Below are 23,039 nucleotides of genomic sequence, written 5' to 3'. Positions count from 1 at the left end.
CCTCTCTCTCTCACACACTCTCTCTCTCTCTTACACTCTCTCCCTCACTCTCCTTCTCTCTCTCTCTCTCATACACACTCTCCCTCTCTCTCTCTCTCACACACTCTCTCACTTTCTCTCACTCTCTCTCTCTCTCACACACTCTCTCACTTTCCCCCTCTCTCTCTCTCACACACACTCTCTCCCTCCCTCTCTCTCTCTTCCACTCTTTCTCTCTCACTCTCTCTCTCCTCTCTCACCCCGCCCCTGTTCTATAGGAGGATGATGTGGGCAGAGAGCAGGGCTGATTTGTTCTGCTCTCACCCCGGCTCCCACCTCCGTCCCCAGAGCGGGGAGAGTTTCTCTGCAGCCAGCCCAGCTCCCATCAGGCAGGTCGGGTCTTGTAGGTTGCCACTGGAGAGAATTCTTCACCTGCAGAGCCAGGTGGAGAGCGGGATTTAATTGGAGTCAGTTCCAGGTGTTGCTCCAAACGTTTGCCCAGCTGTTTTCCGCAGTGTCTGATCCTTGTTGGCACGTATTGCTCACTGTTTGCTTCATCCAGTACCCCCCACCTGCTTGGCCAGATGGCGCGGAGAGGGCCCATGGCGAGCATGTCAGCGACTGGGCAGTGCCCAGCCTGTCTAAACGTGGAAGGGATGCGGTGGGCCAGCAGTTTGACTGCAGTGTGCTTCACAGTCGAATCCGGACTCCCCAGCAACCTGCAGGCTTTTGCAAACGGGATAGGCCGCACGGCCTTTGGGGAACAGGGCGAGGCAGTGGGAAGAGCTGGAGAACAATTTTATTCCCTCCCATGGTGGAGGGATGCACTGTGGCTTGCATCCCTCCACCACCTCCAAGGCACGGTAGCACAGTGGTGAGCACTGCTGCTTCACAGCTCCAGGGACCTGGGTTTGATTCCCGGCTTGGGTCACTGTCTGTGTGGAGTTTGCACATTCTCCTCATGCCTGCGTGGGTTTCCTCCGGGTGCTCCGGTTTCCTCCCACAGTCGAAAGATGTGCGGGTTAGGTTGATTGGCCATGCTAAAAATTGTTTCTATGTTTCCACGCCCTCCGCCACCACCTTCATTGCCACATTGAGGCTCCCAGCGTCACTCGGAACTCTGTGAAGTGAATGGTGCCCACGGTGTGAAGGCCCACACAGGGATTTAACTCCCGTCAGTCGCTGATTCAACTCTACCCACATATCTGTCGTGGTGACTGACCATGCGTGCGATGAAGCTATTGCAGCTGGAACTTTTACCGTGTATTCCCAATGCGATTCTGTCACTGCGATGTGGCCTCCCTCCTGACAATGTCCAGAAGCAATGAGAAATCGAGGGGCTCGGCAAGTGTTTTTAAACACAATAATAGGAAGGATGTTGTGAAAATGAATCATAGAATAGAATCATAGAATCCCTACAGTGCAGAAAGAGGCCATTTGGCCCATCAAGCCTGCACCGACCACAATCCCACCCAGGCCCTATTCCCGTACCCCCACATTTTTACCCTGCTAATTCCCCTGACACTAAGGGGCACTTTTCTATGGCCAGTCCACCAACCTACACATCTTTGGAGTGTGGGAGGAAACCGGAGCACCCAGAGGAAACCCACGCAGACACGAGTAGAATGTGCAGACTCCGCACAGTGACCCAAGCTGGGAATCAAACCCGGGTCCCTGGCGCTGTGAGGCAGCAGCGCTAACCACTGTGCCACCCGTGCTGCCCACCATAGAAAGGGTGTGGGGTGACATGGTCGGGGCGGCACAGTGGCACAGTGGTTAGCACTGCTGCTTCACAGCTCCAGGGACCTGGGTTCGATTCCTGGCTTGGGTCACTGTCTGTGTGGAGTTTGCACATTCTCCCCGTGTCTGCGTGGGTTTCCTCCGGGTGCTCCGGTTTCCTCCCACAGTCCAAAGATGTGCGGGTTAGGTTGATTGGCCAGGTTAAAAATTGTCCCTGAGATGCGTAGTTAGAGGGATTAGCGGGTAAATGTGTGGGGGTAGGGCCTGGGTGGGATTGTGGTCGGTGCAGACTCGATGGGCCGAATGGCCTCTTTCTGTACTGTAGGGTTTCTATGATTTCTATGACGGTGGCACAGTAGTTAGCACTGCTGCCTCACGACGCCAAGGACCCGGGTTCAACTCCCGGCTTGGATCCCTGCCTCTGCGGAGTCTGCATCTTCTCCCCGTGTCCACGTGGGTTTCCTCCAGGTGCTCCTGTTTCCTCCCACAGTTCGAAAGACATGCTGGTCAGCTGCATTGGCCATGCTAAATTCTCCCTCAGCATGCCCGAACAGGCGTCAGAGTGTTGCGACTTGGGGGATTTTCACAGGAGCTTCATTGTAGTTTTAATGTAGGCCTACCTGTGACACTAATAAATAAACTTTAACAAAAGATTTACAAGGATGTTACTGGGACTGGAAGGTTTGAATTATAGGGCGAGGCTGGGACATTTTTCCCCTTGGAGTGTAGGAGGATGAGGGGCGACGTTATAGAATTTAATAAAATCATGAGGGGCACTGATAAGGTGAATAGCAAAGGTCTTTTCCCCAGAGTAGGGGAGTCCAAAGCTAGAGGACGTAGGTTTAAGGTGAGAGGGGAAAGATTTAAAAGGGACCTGAGGGACAGCTTTATCACACAGAGGGGTGATGAGTGTCTGGAATGAGCTGCCAGAAGAGGTGGTAGAGGCGGATACAATTACAACATTTAAAAGACATTTGGACAGGTCCATGGATGGGAAAGGTTTAGAGGGATAGGGGCCAAACGCAGTCAAATAGGACTCGTTCAGTTTTGGAAACCTGGTCGGCATGGACGAGTTGGGCCGAAGGGCCTGTCTCCGTGCTGTCTATCTCTATGACTCAATCACTCTGTAACTGGGAGTGATAATTTGAGAAATTCAAGGAAGGTCTCGAGGGTGTAACTTGGATCCGAGGGCACAGCCTCAGAGTAAAGAACCTTTAGAACCGAGATGAGGAGGAATTTCTTCAGCTAGTGCGTGGTGAATCTGTGGAATTCATTGCCACAGAAGGCTGTGGAAGCCAGGTCACTGAGTGCATTGAAGACAGAGATAGATAGGTTATGAGATAGATAGGTTTCCTCTGACTATGATGAAATAGCTTGATCTGGGTTTCAGATAAAGCTCGTCACAACATCGTGGGCTGAAGGGCCTGTTCTGTTCTGTACTGTTCTATGTTCTATGTTATTGATTGGTAAGGGATCAAAGATTACAGGGAAAAGGCCGGAGAATGTGGTTGAGAAACTTGTCAGCCATGATTGAATGGCAGAGCAGACTTGATGGGCCGAATGGCCTGATTCTGCACCTATATCTTATGGTAACTGGGAGTGAGACACCAGGAGCGATGAATCGAGGGGTTCTGGGAGCATCTGGAGGGAGTGACAGGGAGTGAGACATCAGGGAGGGATAAAGTGAGGGACTCGGGGAGTGTCTAGAAAGAGCGACTGGGAGTGAGACATCAGGGAGGGATAAATTGAGGAGCTCGGGGAGAAGCAGGGGACAGGGGCCTGGTTCTCTTGTTGGCCTTCCCTCTGGAATTGGAGAAGTAACTGAATCCGGGAGTCTTAAACTTAATCCTGGCTGGAAGGAGGAAAGGTGGAGATTTAAAACCTTAATTTATGGTTGCTTTGAGTCTGAAAGGATTATAGGCCGGAAGAATGTCAATGAGTTGTGGCGGAGGGTGGGAATTGAGGGTAACACCTGCTCAGAATAGGTAAATATTATTCTTTTTTAAAAAACCAAATGGGTGTGTTTCCAAAAAAAAACAATAGAGTTGGAGGCTGGTTGTGCTGGAGGTGAAAAGAAAAGCCTTTTGAAGAAGTCTTTGATGTGGTATAAATCAGTCGCGGTTTACCTATTTTTTTTAATGGGTTTAAATTAAAGGTTGCCTCGCTGTCTGAGTCTCCGGTGTTTCGTGTCTCGATGTTTTACAAAGGGGGGGGGATTTGGAAAACATTGCACAATCAAAGTTAGGCCCCAATTCTCCCTGTGTAGGCCCCAGTCACTGGCCCTCCCTCGTTACTGTGGTGATTTGAGCAGTGCAAGGCCTGTTGCGCAGGCTTTCCCTGAAGTCAATGTGTAGGGAGTGGAGAGTTGCGGGATTGGGATGTGGTGCGGGGAGGAGTGAAGCCCCCGCTGCCCCCCACCCCACCACAACCTCCCCCACCGTCGTGCGCGAGGGAACTGTCCTTTCCTTCTGACTTGAAACAAATAAATCAGCCCGGGTCATTCTGCTCCGATAGCCGCGTCTTCATCGGAGCGCGTACAGGGAGAGATGACGGAGGGAGGGAGGGAGTAAGCGAACCGCTCGCTGGCATCCTCCTCGGCCTTTTGACGCTTCTCCAAACAATGCTGAACCGCAAATTCTGCCCCCAATCTTAATGCCGCCCCCTTCAGAGGTGGGTGGGAGTGTTTGAAGAGCAGCCCTGTGCCTGAACTGAGGCCTGTGCGGCAATTTCCCATTGGCCCAATTCCACATTGTGCTGAAAGTGGGACGAGTGGGCAGTTTGACCAAGTGTGGCGTCGCTGTGTGGCTTGCAAGGCAAAGGATGGTGAAGGAACATTTTGCCAGACTGGTTTCTGCGCCTCACAGGGTTGGCGAGGATTTCGTGTGGCCACCCTGTTGGTGTTTGTTAGCATGTCACGCCTCGTTGGGTGTGTGTCAGATTCCGCCCCCTCTGCTGTTTTGAACATGTTGATTGGACATGCTCGCTGTTCACGGGAGGGTCACACAGTCAAGGAATTTTACAGCACAAAAGGAAGCCCTTCGGCCCATCAGGTTTGTGCTGGCCATCAAACGCCGATCTATTCCAATCCAATTCTTTAGCGCGAACCCTCACCCTAACCCTTGTATGCTGTGCCATTTCAAGTCATAGAATCCCCACAGTGCAGAAGGAGATCATTCGGCCAATGGGTCTGCACCGACCACACCCAAGCCCTATTCCCATAACCCCTCATATTTACCCTGCTGGACAGTGGGAGGAAACTGGAGCACCTGGAGGAAACCCATGCAGACACGGGGAGAATGTACAAATTTCACAAAGACATTTCACCCGAGGCCGGAATTGAACCCGGGTCCCTGGCGCTGTGAGGCAGCGGTGCTAACCACTGTGCCACCGTGCCGCCCCGGTGCAAGTCCCCATCTGAATGCTGCTTAAATGTTGTGAGGCTTCCTGCCTCTTCCACCCTTTCAGGCAGTGAGTTCCAGATTCCCACCACCCTGTGGGTGAAAATGTTTTTCCTCAAATCCCCTGCCCCCTTACTTTAAGCCAGGTTATTCACCCCTTTACTGAGGGGAAAAGCTTCTTCTGATCTACCCTTTCTATGTCTTTCATGATTTTGTACACCTCAATCAGGTTCCCCCTCAGCCTTCTCTGCTCGAAGGAAAGCAACCCCAGCCTCTCTACACAGCTGAGATGCTCCAGTCAGGCAACATCCTTTTAAAGTTTATTTATTAGTGTCACAAGTAGGCTCGCATTAACACTGCAATTAAGTTACTGTGAAAAGCCCATAGTCGCCACATTCTGATGCCTGTCCGGGCACACTGTGGGAGAATTTAGCATGGCCAATGCACGTCTTTTGGACTGTGAGAGGAAACTGGAGCACCCGGAGGAAACCCACGCAGACATAAGGGAGAACGTGCAGGCTCCGCACAGACAGTGACCCAAGCTGGGAATTGAACCCAGGTCCCTGGCACTGTGAAGCAGTAGTGCTAACCATTGTGCCACAGTGGTGCCTCTGGTGAATCTCCTCTGCACCCTCTCCAGTGCAATCACCTCCTTCCTACAGTGTGGAGACCAGAACCACACACAGTACTCTAGCTGTGGCCTAACCTGCGTTTTATACAGCTCCTTCATATCCTCCCTGCTCTTAAATTCAGTGCCTCGGCTAATAACGGCAAGTATCCCGTATGCCTTCTTAACCACTTTAGCTGCCTGCCCTGCTGCCTTCAGGGACCTATGGACACGCACCCAAGGTCCCTTTGGTCCTCTGTACTTCCCAGCATGGCACTCTTCATTGTGCATTCCCTTGCCTCGTTAGTCCCCTATCCTGAGATGTCCATCCTCAGGGTTTGACAGCGGGAATCCGAGCTGCCCAGTCAAGCCTGCCGTAGCTCTGCCTCAGCCCGCTCCCCCCCACTTCCCCCCCGCCCAGGCATCATTAACCCTTTCATCCGCTTCTTTCTCATCGACTCCACTCTCCTCTGCTATATATTTAAGAGGTTGCATGATTGCTTCAAGAGCGATCACATGATTAGATGGCGATGTCACTGGGGTGCGACAAAGGCTCCTGCCATGCTTTCATTTTCTGTGCCGTGCAGGCAACATCACTTTCAATAAACTCGCTGTGCGTTACTTTGAATCTGTGTGCAAAGCACATCTTTTCCTTTTAGTTTGAAACCCACGACACAGAGAGAACGTGACATCTGCCCTTCCCAGGTACATTTCCCGGATCATTCCCCCTTTTCCGTTCCTCGGGAAATCACCTCTCTTTTCATGGGCACCGAACTGTATCTCCACACACACTGAATGCCCGGCCCTGAGACTGTGGCTGATTTCCAGTGGGGCTGCTGCACTGTGCAGGGGACCGGGAGCCTAAGGAAATTATAACCCCCCCCCCCCTCTCTCTCTCAGACACTGGTGATTAATAGTTGCAGACACAGCGTCAACGTTCAAAACAAACTTGATGATTTGATCACAGTCCTTTCCCCGCCCTCTGTGCACAACAATTCATCCACAACTCTGTTGTCCTCGTCTCCCAACTCATAACTTCACCCACACTTGCTCTGCTGACTTTTCTCATCCTCAGCCACTATAACCCTCCCTATCTCTGTAACCTCCTCCAGACGCCAGAACCCTCCCTATCTCTGTCACCTCCTCCAGCCACTACAACCCTTCCTGTCTCTGTAACCACCTCCACCCCTACAACCCTCCCTATCTCCGTAACCTCCTCCAGCCCCTACAATCCTCTTTATTTCTATAACCTCCTCCAGCCTCTACATACCTCCCTATCTCTGTAACCTCTTCCAACCTCTCCAATCCTCCCTATCTCAGTATCCTCCTCCAGCTCCTACAACCCTCCCGAGCTCTGTAACCTCCTCCAGCCCCGACAACTCTCCCTATCTCTGTAACCTCCTCCAGCCCCGACAACTCTCCCTATCTCTGTAACTTCCTCCTGCCCTGACAACTCTCCCTATCTCTGTTACTTCCTCCAGCTCCTACAACCCTCCCTATCTCTGTAACCCCTTCAGCCTCTACAAACCCCTCTATCTCTGTAACCTCCTCAAGCCCCGACATCCCTCCCTGTCTCTGTAACCTCCTCCAGACGTTGGCGGCCGTGCCTTCAGCTGCCTTGGGGGGGTTGGGGGGTTGGGGGGCCTGAGCTCCGGAATTCACATAAACCTCTCCACCATTCTCTCCTCTTTCAGAGTCTTGTCAAAACCTTCCTTTTTGCCCAAGCTTTTGGCCACCTGTATCTTGGGCAATGTTTGTATTGTCTTTGATAATGGCTGCTTTTAACGGTTGGGAGGATTTGCAGTGTTCAAGGGTCTAAGTCAATGCCAGTTGTTGTGTGAGTCATGAAGTGTGTCAGTGCCTTGTGACAAGCTCCCTGCTCCTGTGATCTTAGAATCAGCCTGAATTTCGTCCACTATACTACAGTATTTGGCATCACGCAAACATTGTGTGAATGAGTCAGCTGTCTTGTCTCTGACACTTACTTCAAGGTCCCAATGTTTTGACCTTGCTGCTTTGGTTTTGCTATGATTTGCATTTATTGTTGTCACATTAATACAATGAAAAGCTTGCCGCTATACAGACAAAACATACCATAAAGACAGAAGGAAAGGAGAGAGTGCAGAATGTAGTGTTACAGCCATAGCTGGGGTATGTAGAAAGATCAGTTTAATACAAAGTAGGTCCATTCAAAAGTCTGACAGCAGCAGGGAAGAAGCTGTTCTTGAGTTGCTTGGAATGTGGACCTCAGACTTTTGTAACTTTTTCCCGACAGAAGAAGGTGGAAGAGAGAATGTCCAGGGTGCGTGGGATCCTTAATTATGCTGGCTGCTTTTCCGAGGCAGCGGGAAGCGTAGACAGAGTCAATGGATGGGAGGATGGTTTGCGTGATGGACTGGGATTCGTCACGACCCTTTGTAGTTTCTTGCAGTCTTGGTCGGAGCAGGAGCCAGACCAAGCTGTGATATATCCGGAAAGGATGCTTTCGATGGTGCATCTGTAAAGATTAGTGAGAGTTGTAGCGGACATGCCAAATTTCCTTCGCCTCCTGAGAAAGTGGAGGCTTTGGTGGGCTTTCTTAACTATAATATCAGAGTGGAGGGACCAGAACAGGATGTTGGTGATCTGGACACCTAGAAACCTGAGGCTTTCGACCATTTCTACTGTGTCATCATTGATATGGACAGGGGCATGTCCTCCATTACGCTTCCTGAAGTCAATGATTATCTCCTTCATTTTACTGACATTGAGGGAGAGACTATTGTCACCGCACCAGTACACAAGATTCTCTGTCTCATTCTTATTATTCATCTCGTCTTTGTTTGAGATCCGAGCCACGAGGGAGGTGTCATCAGCAAATTTGAAAATTCAGTGGTATGGGTCCCACATTCTCCCCACTCCCTGTGGGAGCGGGTCCCACATTCTCCCCACTCCCTGTGGGAGCGAGTCCCATATTCTCCCCACCCCCTGTGAGAGCAACGCCCACATTCTCCCCACTCCCTGTGGGAGCGAGTTGCCACATCCTCCCCACTCCCTGTGGGAGCGAGTCCCACATTCTCCCCATTCCCTGTGGGAGTGAGTCCCACATTCTCCCCACTCCCTGTGAGAACAACGCCCACATTCTCCCCACTCCCTGTGGGAGCGAGTCCCACATTCTCCCCACTCCCTGTGGGAGTGACTCCCACATTCTCCCCACTCCCTGTGGGAGTGACTCCCACATTCTCCCCGCTCCCTGTGGGAGTGAGTCCCACATTCTCCCCGCTCCCTGTGGGAGCGAGTCCCACATTCTCCCCACTCCCTGTGGGAGCGAGTCCCACATTCTCCCCACTCCCTGTGGTAGCGAGTTGCCACATTCTCCCCACTCCCTGTGGGAGTGAGTCCCACATTCTCCCCACTCCCTGTGGAAAAGATGTTTCTCCTGAATTCCCCATTGGATTTATTAGTGAGTGCCTCATACTGACACCTGCAGCCAACCTCCAGGATTGTCCATGTGTAATCGAGAGAAGTGTGTGTGTGTGAGTGTGTGTGTGAGAGTGTGAGTGTGTATGTGTGTGTGAGTGTGTGAGTGTGTGTGTGGGAGTGTGTGTGTTTGTGTGTGAGAGTGTGTGTGTGTGAGAGTGTGAGTGTGTGTGTGTGTGAGAGTGTGTGTGTGTGAAGGAGAGTGTGTGTGTTTGTGTGTGAGAGTGTGTGTGTGTTTGTGTATGAGAGTGTGTGAGTGTGTTTGTGGGTGTGTGTAAAGGAGAATGTGTGTGAAGGAGAGTGTGTGTGGGGGGGGGAGGGGAGGAGGTTTGGGTGTGCTGTGCAGAGACTGATTCAGACAATGAAGACACACAGACGCTTGTGACAGGATGATTAACAGCTGAGGAGGAGGGCCACAGGGATCATTTTCAAACTGGGACACCAGCTCCAATAGAGAGCAGCTGGGGGGGAGATTGTGGAATCCAAACAGCGATAAATATATAGGGATATATATACACCAACACTCAAACAGTGGATAAGCCACAAAGTGAGACAAACTCATACACTGATTCGAACACACACACTCTCTCCTGCAATCTCCCTCTGTCTCTCACATACTCTCACACATTGTCTCTCACTCTCTCCGACTCTCTCTCACGCTCTCACACACACTCTCACATGCACAATCAAACTCAATCTCACATATTCTCTCACACTTTTCACTCTCTCACACACACACACTCACACTCTCTCATACACACAATCAAACTCAATCTCACAAACACTCTCACACTCTCTCACAGACACACACTCTCACACTCTCTTATACACACAATCAAACTCAATCTCACACACTCTATCAAACTCAATCCCTCACACTCTTTCACTCTCTCACACACACAATCAAACTCAATCTTTCACACACTCTCACACTCAATCAAACTCAATCTCTCACACTCTCTCACTCAGTCTCACACTCTCTCTCTCTCACGCTGTTTCACACATCCTCTCATATCTTTGGATTGTTGCGGGGGGGTGGGGGGGCGGGGGCGGAGCGCCCGGAGGAGACCCACTCAGACGGGGGGAGAGCGTGGGGACTCCGCATACATAGTGACCCAGGCCGGGAGTCGAACCCGGCTCCCTGGCACTGTGGGGCAGCAATGCTAATCACTGTGCCACCGTGTTATCCCAGAGAGTGGTGGGTGCCTGGAACTCGTTGCCAGGGGAGGTAGTGGAAGCGGATACGGTAGTGACTTTTAAGGGGCATCTTGACAAGTACATGAATGAGATGGGAATAGAGGGATATGGTCCCCGGAAGCGTAGGGGGTTTTGGTTAAGTCAGGCAGCATGGTCGGTGCAGGATTGGAGGGCCGAAGGGCCTGTTCCTGTGCTGTAATTTTCCCACACTCTCTCACACAGTTTCACACTCACTCTCTCTCACACACTTTCACACACAATCAAATTCACATTCTCTGGCAGTCCCCAAATCGAGATGGAACAGGTGGAGACTGGGTTAATCGTCAGGAAATAATCACAACAACTCCCAGCTCATTAAACCTAATAGAGAAAGCGGCTTCAGATGGATGGGATCTGCGACCTGGGAGAGTGGGGGAGGGGGGGCTGGTTAGGGAGGAGCAGGGATGTGCAGGAAGATCAGAGCCAGTGTGACTGAGAATTTTCAGCGCCAGAGCTTTCATCCCAATTGCAGTCTCCTGGGCACTCGACATCTCCTCGCTGTCACATTGTCTGATCTCTCTGTATCCTTGCCGACATTCTCACTTTGTCTGATGTGTTCAGTTACAATTCAGACAGAGTTCCCCTTGTAACTCACTCAGGCAGCATCAGCCACACTGCTTCCGCAGTGGAGAATTAAACTCTCTGTGTGCCTGACTCTGTCTCTGACTCTCCCACTGACACACTCCCTCACACACTCCCCCCGCTCCCCCACACACACACACACAGTCACACACACACACTCCCACACACATTCCGCCCAACGCACACACACATTCAAATACACAGTCACACATACACAATCCGACACACACTCCCCTCCCCTACACACACACACACTGACACACGCACTCACACACACTCACACATTCACACACACACATTCACACACACTCACACACACACTCACACTCACACACACACACACTCACACACACTCACACACACACACACTCCCACTCACAAGCTCACACTCACACACATTCTCATACATACATACACAACCACACGCATGCATCACGCCCTCACAACTGACCTCTGACAGTACAGCACTCTGTCAGTACTGACCCTCTGACAGTACAGCACTCTGTCAGTACTGACCCTCTGACAGTGCGGCACTCCCTCAGTACTGACTCTCTGACAGTGCGGCACTCCCTCAGTACTGACCCTCTGACAGTGCAGCACTCCCTCAGTACTGACCCTCTGACAGTGCGGCACTCACTCTGTACTGACCCTCTGACAGTGCAGCACTCCCTCAGTACTGACCCTCTGACAGTGCAGCACTCCCTCAGTACTGACCCTCTGACAGTGCGGCACTCCCTCAGTACTGACCCTCTGACAGTGCGGCACTCCCTCAGTACTGACCCTCTGACAGTGCATCACTCCCTCAGTACTGACCCTCTGACAGTGCAGCACTCCCTCAGTACTGACCCTCTGACAGTGCAGCACTCCCTCAGTACTGACCCTCTGACAGTGTGGCACTCCTTCAGTCCTGTCACTGGGAAAGTCAGCCTGGATTGCGGGCTCAATTTTTACTGGACTCAAACCCAGAACCATGTGACTCTGAGGCAAAATGTTTCCTGCTGATCAGTGGCTGGAACTCTGACCATTGAACCATTGCTAGTGTTTTCCCGGGATATCCCGGAATGATTGTCTAATTCCTAAGACATGACTAAACGTGAGCTTCAGTGGGAAGAACGGGAACATTTTAAGAATGACATGTTGTTCTCATTGTCTTCAAGAATTAAAACTAGAAACATAGAAGATAGGAGCCGGAGGAGGCCATTCGGCCCTTCGAGCCTGCTCCGCCATTCATCACCATCATGGCTGATCATCCAACTCAATAGCATAATCCTGCTTTATCTCCATAACCTTTGATCCCACTCATCCCAAGTGCTCTATCCAGCTGCCTCTTGAATACATTCAATGTTTTGGCATCAACTACTTCCTGAATTCCATTGTTGACCATTTGATGGTCTCAGATTAACCCACAGTTGATGAAGGGTTTATTTGCTTTCTGATTGGTGTAGGCGGGCAGGGTGGATGTACCGGACAGCCAATGGCAGATAAGCATGCTGGGTAGGATCTGGGCGGTGCTTGTTGCCAGGCAGCAGGATCCTCAGTGAACCGCCCATGAACATAGGCACTCCCCATTGCATTGTGGTTCTGACGCCAATCTCTCTTTCTCTTTCCAATGCAGGGTGCCTGGGCTCCGTGGTTCTCTCCGTTCCAGGGCAGCTGGACGCTGAGGTGGGAAAGCCGGTGAAAATCCCCTGCACCCACACCATCACCGGCTCCACCGGCAACGTGATGGTGGAGTGGTTCGTGGTACGTTTCAACAGAGCTTGGAACGGGAGGGGAGGGGAGTCGGAGTCTCGAGGGATGGGGGAGGGGGAAGCACTGCGTCAATGGACTTCGCTGGGGAAGGGGAGGGGAGAGAGGGCTGAGGCGAGGTCCAGGAGTAAGTGACCGAGAGGCCTGGACAAATGTAACAGGAAATGGCCTTTGTACTCAGAGATCAGAAGCCAAGTTCCCAACTCTGGATACAAAGAACAAAGAAAATTACAGCACAGGAACAGGCCCTTCAGCCCTCCAAGCCTGCACCCACCATGCTGCCCGTCTGAACTATGAGCCCCTACCCATGCCGGGACCATATCCTTCTATTCCCATCCGATTTATGTGTTTGGCAAGACACCCCTTAAATTCACTCTTGTATCTGCGTCCACTACCTGCCCCAGCAGCGACTTCCAGGCACCCACCACTCTCTGCCTAAAAAACTTGCCTCGTACACCTCCCTTAAACCTTGCCCCTCGCACCTTAAACATATGCCCCTTGGTAATTGACTCAACTACCCTGGGAAAAAGCTTCTGACTATCCACTCTGTCCATGCCCCTCATAACCTTGTAAACCTCTATCAGGTCACCCCTCAACCTCCGTCGCTCCAGTGAGAACAAACCAAGTTTCTCCAACCTCTCCTCATAGCTAATGCCCTCCATACCAGGCAACATCCTGGTAAATCTTTTCTGTACCCTCTCCAAAGCCTCTACATCCTTCTGGTAGTGTGGCGACCAGACCTTCCTGGTGGTGGGGTCATTCCAACAAGTGGGAAGCCTCGTAAATGGGGCCTCCCCTATCTCTCTAACCCTCTTGGAATGTCGGGGAAATCCTGGAGGGGGAAGTTTGGGGGTTCAGAGCGGCGGTGAGTATAATCAATCAGACCTGAGTCTACATTGGATGCTACAGTAGCGATGGATGAACATTGAAATGGACGAGGCCATTCAGCCGCTCGGGTCTGTTCTGCCCATAAACACCCATCAACTCAGCACCGAATCCGATTCCCCAACAGATATCAATCGCTCTCACTGTTGACATTTTCAATCTCCCCCTCCCCCGCCACAATCACCCCCCGACCCGCCCCCCCCGCCCCCCCCCCCCCCCGCCCCGACCCCCCCTTCTCCCAAACCCTCCCCCACAGGAGGAATGGGGAGAGAGTTCCAAATTTTACCGCCCCTTCTGTGCAAAGAGGTGCTTCCCGAATTCACCCGCTGGAAACGGCCGGGATCGAATTTTGGGATTCTGGACCCTCTTGTCCTGTACCCGCCCCTCCCCAACTAAAGGCAATGATTTCTTCCAGACGCCTGGACTGAATCCTTTAACCATCTTAAACAGCACAATGAGATCACCTCCCGGTATCAGCTGTACAGGCGTGATTATCAGCCTCATCCACGTACAGTGTACTCGGGATTAAATTCATGCTCAATCCAGCACTCACCTCAACTATTCCCCCCCCCCCCCCCCCCCCCCCCACCGCCAACCCCACCCTCACTGAGAACATGGTTAGCCCATCAAACTGGCATTCAGGCTCGCCCAGGGCTGCATTGTCTTTCTGAGCTGTGCTGGGGGCAGGTGTAAGCTCTTCCAGCCCCTACAACCCTCCCTTTCTCTGTAACCTCCTCCAGGTCCCACAACCCTCCCTTTCTCTGTAACCTCCTCCAGCCCCTACAACCCTCCCTTTCTCTGTAACCTCCTCCCGCTCCCACAACCCTCCCTATCTCTGTAACCTCCTCCAGCTCCCACAACCCTCCCTATCTCTGTAATCTCCTCCAGCTCCCACAACCCTCCCTATCTCTGTAATCTCCTCCAGCTCCCACAACCCTCCCTTTCTCTGTAACCTCCTCCAGCTCCCACAACCCTCCCTTTCTCTGTAACCTCCTCCAGCCCCTACAACCCTCCCTTTCTCTGTAACCTCCTCCCGCTCCCACAACCCTCCCTATCTCTGTAACCTCCTCCAGCTCCCACAACCCTCCCTATCTCTGTAATCTCCTCCAGCTCCCACAACCCTCCCTATCTCTGTAATCTCCTCCAGCTCCCACAACCCTCCCTATCTCTGTAACCTCTTCCAGCCCCTACAATTCTCCCTATCTCTGTAACTTCCTCCAGCCCCTACAACCCTCCCTATCTCTGTAATCTCCTCCAGCCCCTGCAACCCTCCCTACCTCTGTAATCTCCTCCAGCTCCCACAACCCTCCCTATCTCTGTAACCTCTTCCAGCCCCTACAATTCTCCCTATCTCTGTAACTTCCTCCAGCCCCTACAACCCTCCCTATCTCTGTAATCTCCTCCAGCCCCTACAACCCTCCCTACCTCTGTAATCTCCTCCAGCTCCCACAAGTCTCCCTATCTCTGTAATCTCCTCCTGCCCCTACAACACTCCATCTCTGTTACCTCCTCCAACCTCTACAACCCTCCCTATCTCTGTAACTCCCTCCAACCCCCCAATCCTTCCTATCTCTGTAACCTCCCCCAACCTCCACAACCCTCTCTATCTCTGTAACCTTCTCCAGCCCCTACAACTCTCCCTATCTCTGTAACCTTCTCCAGCCCTGACAACCCTCCGAGATCTCTGCGCTCCTCCAATTCCGGCCTCTTGAACATCCCCCAATTCCCATCGCTCTGCCATTGGTGGACGTGCATTTAGCTGTTTGGGGATAAACCTAATCTCTGGAATTGCCTCCCTAAACCTCTCCACCTCTCTCCCTCCTCCTTTAAGACATTCCTTCAGACTGACGTCACGTGAAATATTTTCGTCACTGGACATATCGCTCTTGGGTGTCGACCTGTGTTTGGAAAAATGTCTAAGAAGGATTTTATTTAGCAGAAGACACAGCGCCATTCAGAGATGTTGCATGTTAATGTGGCTGTGTCTTTCTGTTTTGCCCATACCCCTTCTCTCCACCCCTCCCTCCCGCCCCACATAGGTAAATAAAAATGGACAGCGAACACGGATTGCGTACAAAGATGCGACCAGCAGTGTGACGGACCCAGCCACGGACTACAGTGACCGCGTAACCATGGACGATGATGACACGCTCTCCATCAGCCAGGTGCAGCTGACAGATGAGAAGACCTTCCTGTGTCAGGTCATCGCCGGCGCAGCGGGAAGTCAGGAAGGAAAGACGGAGCTGCGAGTATTTGGTGAGGGAACGCTTGGCAAGCCGAGAGGCTGGACTGTCACTCGGGCTGAGGCATGGGAGCAGCATCCAAGTTGCAGCATAGCTTCCAGAGCAACCTTGGCTTGTGGCTGGTCAGGAGACAGAGGGGAGCTCGCACCACATACCATCCCAATGGATCAAACCCCTTCCCATTCTACACCATCCCAATGGCTCAAACCCCTTCCCATTCTACACCATCCCAATGGATCAAACCCCTTCCCATTCTACACCATCCCAATGGATCAAACCCCTTCCCATTCTACACTATCCCAATGGATCAAACCCCTTCCCATTCTACACCATCCCAATGGATCAAAGCCCTTCCCATTCTACACCATCCCAATGGATCAAAGCCCTTCCCATTCTACACAATCCCAATGGATCAAAGCCCTTCCCATTCTACACCATCCCAATGGATCAAAGCCCTTCCCATTCTACACCATCCCAATGGATCAAAGCCCTTCCCATTCTACACAATCCCAATGGATCAAACCCCTTCCCATTCTACACCATCCCAATGGATCAAACCCCTTCCCATTCTACACAATCCCAATGGATCAAACCCTTTCCCATTCTACACAATCCCAATGGATCAAACCCCTTCCCATTCTACACCATCCCAATGAATCGCAGGCTTTCCCATTCTACACCATCCCAATGGATCAAACTCCTTCACATTCTACACCATCCCAATGGATCAAACCCCTTCCCATTCTACACCATCCCAATGGATCAAACTCCTTCCCATTCCACACCATCCTAATGGATCAAACCCCTTCCCATTCTACACCATCCCAATGGATCAAACTCCTTCCCACTCTACACAATCCCAATGGTTCAAACTCCTTCCCATTCTACACCATCCCAATGGATCAAACTCCTTCCCATTTTACATCATCCCAATGAATCACAGGCTTTCCCATTCTACACAATCCTAATGGATCAAACTCCTTCCCATTCTACACCAACCCAATGGATCAAACTCCTTCCCATTCACTCCCATTCTACACACATGTTGCCACATTTGTAAAGCGGGTTGGAGAGACATGTTCCACAGTTTTGGTCTCCTTACTTAAAAAGAAAGATATCCACACACTTGAAGAATCTCAGTAAAGGCTCATTCGACTGATTCCTGGAATGAACAGGAATAGGCCATTCAGCCCCTCTAACCTGTTCCACCGCCACTGAAAGAAATCATGGCTGATCTGTGGTCTAACTCCCTATCCCTGCCTTTGGACCTGGGGCGGCGATGGCCGAGTGGTATTATCACTAAAGTATTAATCCAGAAACTCAGCTAATGTTCTGGGGACCCGGGTTTGAATCCCGCCAGGCAGATGGTGGTGGCACGGTAGCACAGTGGTTAGCACTGCTGCCTCACAGCAAGAAGTCTCACAACACCAAGTTAAAGTCCAACAGGTCTATTTGGCAGCACGAGCTTTCGGAGTCTCAAGCTCCTTCATCAGGTGAATAAGGACTTGTACCTCACAGTGCCAGGGACCCGGGCTCATTTCCCGACTTGGGTCACTGTCTGTGTGGAGTTTGCACATTCTCCACGTGTCTGCGTGGGTTTCCTCCGGGTGCTCCGGTTTCCTCCCACAGTCTGAAAGATGTGTTGGTTAGGTGCATTGGCCATGCTAAATTCACCCTCAGTGTACCTGAATAGGTACCAGATTGTGACGACGAGGGAATTTTTACAGTAACTTCATTGCAGTGTTAACGTAAGCTGACTTGTGACATTCAGAAATAAAACTTGAAAGGTGGTGGAATTTGAATTCAAAATAAAATATCCGGAATTAAGAATCTACTGATGACCATGAAACTATTGTCAATTGTCGGAAAAATCCATTGTCCTTTAGGGAAGGGAATCTGCCATCCTTACCTGGCCTGGCCTACATGTGACTCCAGATCCACAGCAATGGGGTTGACTCTCAATTGTCCTCAGGCAACTAGGGATGGGCAGTAAATGCTGGCCAACTAGTGGTGCCCATGTCCCACGGATGAAAAAAAACATAATCCTTTGGCTCATGAAGGAGCTTGTCTTATGAGGAAAGATTGGACAAGTTGGGCCTCCATCTGTTGGAGTTTAGAAGAATGAGAAATTACCTTACGGAAACTTTTCAGATCCTGAGGGGGTCTTATCCCCCTGTGGGAGAGATCAGAACAAAACGGGAGTTGGGGGCATTGTTTTAAAAAGAAGGGGTCTCCCATTCAGTTTATTTCAGTTTATTTATTAGTGTCACAAGTAGGCTTACATTCACACTGCAATGAAGTTACTGTGAAAATCCCTTAGTCGTCACACTCCGGCACCTATTCGGGTACACTGAGGGAGAAATTAGCATGGCCAATGCATTTAATCTTTTGGACTGTGAGAGGGAACCGGGGCACCAGAAGGAAACCCACGCAGACACGGGGAGAACGTGCAGACTCTGCACAGACAGTGATTTTGCTTTGATTTAATATTGTCACATGTATTAGCATACAGTGAAAAGTATTGTTTCTTGCACTCTATACAGACAAACCATACCGTTCATAGAGAAGGAAAGGAGAGAGTGCAGAATATAGTGTTACAGTCATAGCAAGGGTGTAGAGAAAGATCAACTGAATGAGAGGTAAGTCCATTCAAAAGTCTATCAGCAGCAGGGAAGAAGCCAGGAATCGAACCCGGGCCCCTGGCGCTGTGAAGCAGCAGTGCTAACCACTGCGCCACCGTACCGCTCAGTTTAGAGACAGAGATGAGGGGAATGTTTTTTGTTCTCAGAGGGTTGTTTGTCTGTGGAGTGCTCTCTCCCCCTTTCCAGCAAAAGAGCGGTGGAGGTTAGGCCAGTGACTATTTTGTTTTAAGGCGGAGTTAGGGGGAGCTAAAGGGCACAGAGGGTAGTCAGGAAGGTGCAACTGAGGCCACAGGGAGATCAGCCATGACCTCATTGAGTGACAGAGGAGGCACGAGAGACTGAGTGGTGTACAGCTGTTCCAAAGTCACCTTTCCCCCTTTAGGTTTGCACATTTCCTGAGTCCGCAGGCGTTAACCGTTTTCCACAATGTCGCAATCTGCTCATCCTATTAATAACCCTCATGCAGATGTAACATGTCACAACATTTAGTCGGACAGAGGTCAAGGGGGAGGCGATGGCCTAGTGGTATTATCACCAGACTATTAATCCAGAAACTCAGCCAATGTTCGGGGGACCCGGGTTCGAATCCCGCCACGGCAGATGGTGGAATTTGAATTCAATAAAAAATATCTGGAATTCAGAATCTACTGATGACCATGAAACCATTAATGGAAAAACCCATCTGGTTCACTGATGTCCTTTACAGAAGGAAATCGGCCATCCTTACCTGGTCTGGCCTACATGTGACTCCAGAGCCACAGCAATGTGTTGACTCTCAACTGCTGTTGGGCAACTTGGGATGGGCAATAAATGCTGGCCAGCCAGCGACGCCCATGTTCCACGAATTTTAAAAAAAGGTCCCTTCTTAACAGGTGGACCTACATCTTGACATGTTGTGGCATTCGAACACTCGGCAAACATTTATCAGTCGGTTATACAATTATATAAAGTTAAAGTTTATTTATTTATCACAAGTAGGCTTATATTAATACTGCAGTGAAGCTACTGTGAAAATCCCCTAGTCGCCACACTCCGGCGCCTGTTTGGGTACACTGAGGGAGAATTTAGCACGGCCAACCCACCTAACCAGCCTCTCTTTTGGACTGTGAGAGGAAACCAGAGCACCCGGAGGGAACCCACGCAGACACGGGGAGAACGTGCAGACTCCGCACAGACAGTGATCCAAGCCGGGAAACGAACCCGGGCCCCTGGAGCTGTGAGGCAGCAGTGCTAACCACTGTGCCACTGTGCTGCCCATATCTCTATACTTCTCACATATATTCATTCAAAGTAAAAAAACTCCCTTCTTTTTGGTCTCACATGCAATTGAGACGGTAAAGCTTGACCTCAGATATCTTGGGGCGAATCTTACCATCCCGCCCGCCACGGGAATCAGAGCGGGAGAGGGTTGGAACATGAAAAGGTCCATTGACCGCGGATTTTCCAGTTTCGAGATGAGCGAGTCTGGAAAGTGCTGCTCCTAATCTCAGTTCCCCATCTGCAGCTGAGTAACTGGGCTACAGCGTGAGCAATGTTGCAATCTTAGCATTATCGGAATGATATTAACCATCATGCTTTGCTGCTTGGCCTTATAGTTACCCATCAATAAGGTTTGTGCAGTTAGTGTTCAAATCCGATTATCAAAAGCTCACAAATCATACATACAACTTTTGATTTGATTGGATTTGAATTGAATAAAAAATATCTGGAATTAAGAATCAACTGATGACCATTGTCGATTGTCGGAAAAACCCACCTGGGTCACTAACCTCCTTCAGGGAAGGAAATCTGTCATCCTTACCTGGTCTGGCCTACACGTGACTCCAGAGCCACAGCAATATGGTTGACTCTCAACTGCGCTCCTAAAGACCCACACACCATGAATGAATAAAAAGGAACCTTGGTGAGTCGCTGCAGTGCATCTTGTAGCTAGTACACATGGCTGCCGCTGTTCATCGGTGGTGGAGGGAGTGGATGTTTGTGGATGGGGTGCCAATCAAATGGGGAAGCTTTGTCCCAAACATGCTTCTGTTTCCTGATGAGTATGAGTCAAAAAATTTCGGCAGAACTTTCTTTTCATGGGTGCTTAAGTCCTGTACATCCGGCTCTCAAATTTCATTTTAATTTGGAAATTAACTCTTGACCCCAACGTTGTTTGATCATCAGGATGTTGAGGATGGTATAGCATTGTTAGGCGCACGTTTGGTGGTGTTGTGCATAGGTTCGGATTCCTAATTCCGGCCTACCCGGGAATGTCTGAATAACTGATCATTACTCACTCTGAAACACCGCTTCCACAGGTTGCAGTTTTTTTCCCCCCGGATTTCTCACTCATTATCTATCGTTTGCAGATGCCCCCCAGCAGCCTGACGTGGATTATAATCCAGCTATCTTATCAGTGACAGAGCGGGACCCGTCAGAGGTAAGGCAAGACTCCGGGCTGCATCCCCCGAGGCTGGGAATTTGTTCAGGCTGTGGGTTTGGTGAGGGGTGGCGGGGGGTGGGGGGGGGGGGGGGGGGGGGGGGGCGGTCTCGGGGCTGCAGTGGGATTCACGCGTGAGCTTGGACTCTGAGGGTTTCTCTCCGACATCGGAGGGGTTGGACACATCTGGGGGAGTCTCTCAGACCGCGAGGGTCACGACAAGACATTGACAGATGGAGGGGAATAAGAGGGTGATCCGAGATCGCACACAGCAGGCCGTTTGGCACAGTGGTTAGCACTGCTGCCTCACAGCGTCAGGGACCCGGGTTCGATTCCCGGCTTGGGTCGCTGTCTGTGCGGAGCTTGCACGTTCTCCCCGTGTCTGCGTGGGCTTCCTCCGGGTGCTCCGCTTTCCTCCCACAGTCTGAAAGATGCACTGGTTAGGTGCATTGCCCGTGCTAAATTCTCCGTCAATTGACAGGCGCCGGAGTGTGGCTACTGGGGGATTCTCGCAGTAACTACATCGCAGTGTTAATGTAAGCCTACTTCGAATCATAGAATCCTCACAGTGCAGAGGGAGGCCATTCGGCCCATTGAACCTGCACCGACAACAATTCTACCCAGGCCCTACCCCCGTAACCTCACATATTTAGTCCACTAATCCCCCTGGCACTAAGGGGCAATTTCGCACCCCAATCAACATAACCCGCACATCTTTGGATTGTGGGAGGAAACCGGAGCACCCGGAGGAAACCCACGCAGACACGGGGAGAACGTGCAAACTCCACACAGGCAGTAACCCGAGGCCGGAATCGAACCCGGGTCCCTGGCGCTGTGAAGCAGCAGTGCCAACCACTGTGCCACCGTGCCGCCCACGCAGAAAGGGTGGGAAATTGGAGTTTAGGTGGAAGGTCAGCCATGATTGTATTGAATGGGGGGAGGCTGTATCGATGGGCTGAATGGCCTCTAGTGGCTGCTATTTCCCATGTTCTTCTCTGTCCACAGCAGGGTTTGCCTCCAACAAGGGCAAGGTATTGAGTAAAGGGGAGTAGTATTGTCACTAGGCGAGTAATCCGGAGACCCAGGATCAGGCCTGGGTTCGAATCCCACCCTGGCAGAGGGTAAAATTTTAAATTCAATGAAAAACTCTGGGATTTAGAAGTCTAACAATTGTCAGAAAGACCCATCTGGTTTACTAATGCCCTTTAGGAAAGGAAATCTGCCGTCCTTACCTGGTCTGGCCTACATGTGACTCCAGAGCCACGGCAATGTGGTTGACTCTTAACTGCCCTCTGAAATGGCCAAGTGAGACACTCAGTTCAAGGGGCAATGAGGGATGGGCAATGAATGCTGGGCCAGCCAGCGATGCCCACATCCCGTGCATGAATCATGGGAGTTGAGTTGGCACTGTAACGTCACGTGGTAGGCGAGTGGGCATGGTTAACTGATGGGGAATGGTTGGCTCTCGGGCATTGGCTATCTGTGTCTGACCCCAGCCTCTCTTTGTCTTGTAGATTGGTACATGTACGAGCAGGAATGGATACCCTGCACCCTCCATTGTCTGGTACAAGGACGAGGTCTTGCTGCCAACTGTCACCACCCGCAACAACAGTAAGTCGACAGACGGGTACCGTGGGCACCTGACAGTCCCACCCGCCCTCTCACCTCACCCTCCTCTCCACCTTCGCTCCATCTCCCTTCCCTCTCTCTCTCTCTCTCTCTCTCAATCTCTCTGTGTCACCCTTTTCTTCCATCTCTCTTTCTGTTCTCCCTCCCTCGCTCTCTCTCCTGTTGCTCCTCCCCACGCTCTGAGCCTCCCCCTCTCTCTATCACTCTCCTCTTCTTTCTTTCTCTCTGACACGCTCCCTCACTTCCTCTCCACACAAGTCTGAAGCTTTTGCTCCCTCTCTGTCTCTCACACTCTCTTTCTCTCTCTCCTCCCGCTCTCTCTCTCTCACCCTTTCTATTTCCTCTTTCTCTCCATCTGTCCCTGCTACACTCTCTCTGGCGCACTCTCTCCTTCCCTTCACCTCGCTTTCTCATTCCCCCTTTCTCTTCACCCGTCACTCATTCTCTCCACAACTCTCTTCCGCACCT

General features: G+C 51.2%; 1 protein-coding gene across 1 annotated transcript in view; it reads left to right on the top strand.

Annotated features, from left to right (window-relative positions):
- The first annotated feature begins 563 nt into the window (after window positions 1–563).
- LOC144508741 (basal cell adhesion molecule-like) overlaps window positions 564–23,039 on the top strand; it is a 75,567-nt gene continuing 53,091 nt past the window's right edge. The window contains exons 1-5 of the mRNA XM_078237049.1: window positions 564–747; window positions 12,617–12,744; window positions 15,675–15,891; window positions 20,872–20,942; window positions 22,457–22,553. Of these exons, the coding sequence (XP_078093175.1) occupies window positions 564–747; window positions 12,617–12,744; window positions 15,675–15,891; window positions 20,872–20,942; window positions 22,457–22,553 (697 nt within the window). The remainder of the gene's footprint in view (window positions 748–12,616; window positions 12,745–15,674; window positions 15,892–20,871; window positions 20,943–22,456; window positions 22,554–23,039) is intronic.

The sequence above is a fragment of the Mustelus asterias genome, chromosome 20 (genome assembly GCF_964213995.1).
Source record: "Mustelus asterias chromosome 20, sMusAst1.hap1.1, whole genome shotgun sequence".
Lineage (NCBI taxonomy): Eukaryota > Metazoa > Chordata > Chondrichthyes > Carcharhiniformes > Triakidae > Mustelus > Mustelus asterias.
The sequence above is the reverse complement of the archived record's forward strand: the minus strand, read 5'-3'. Positions and strand labels throughout refer to the sequence as shown.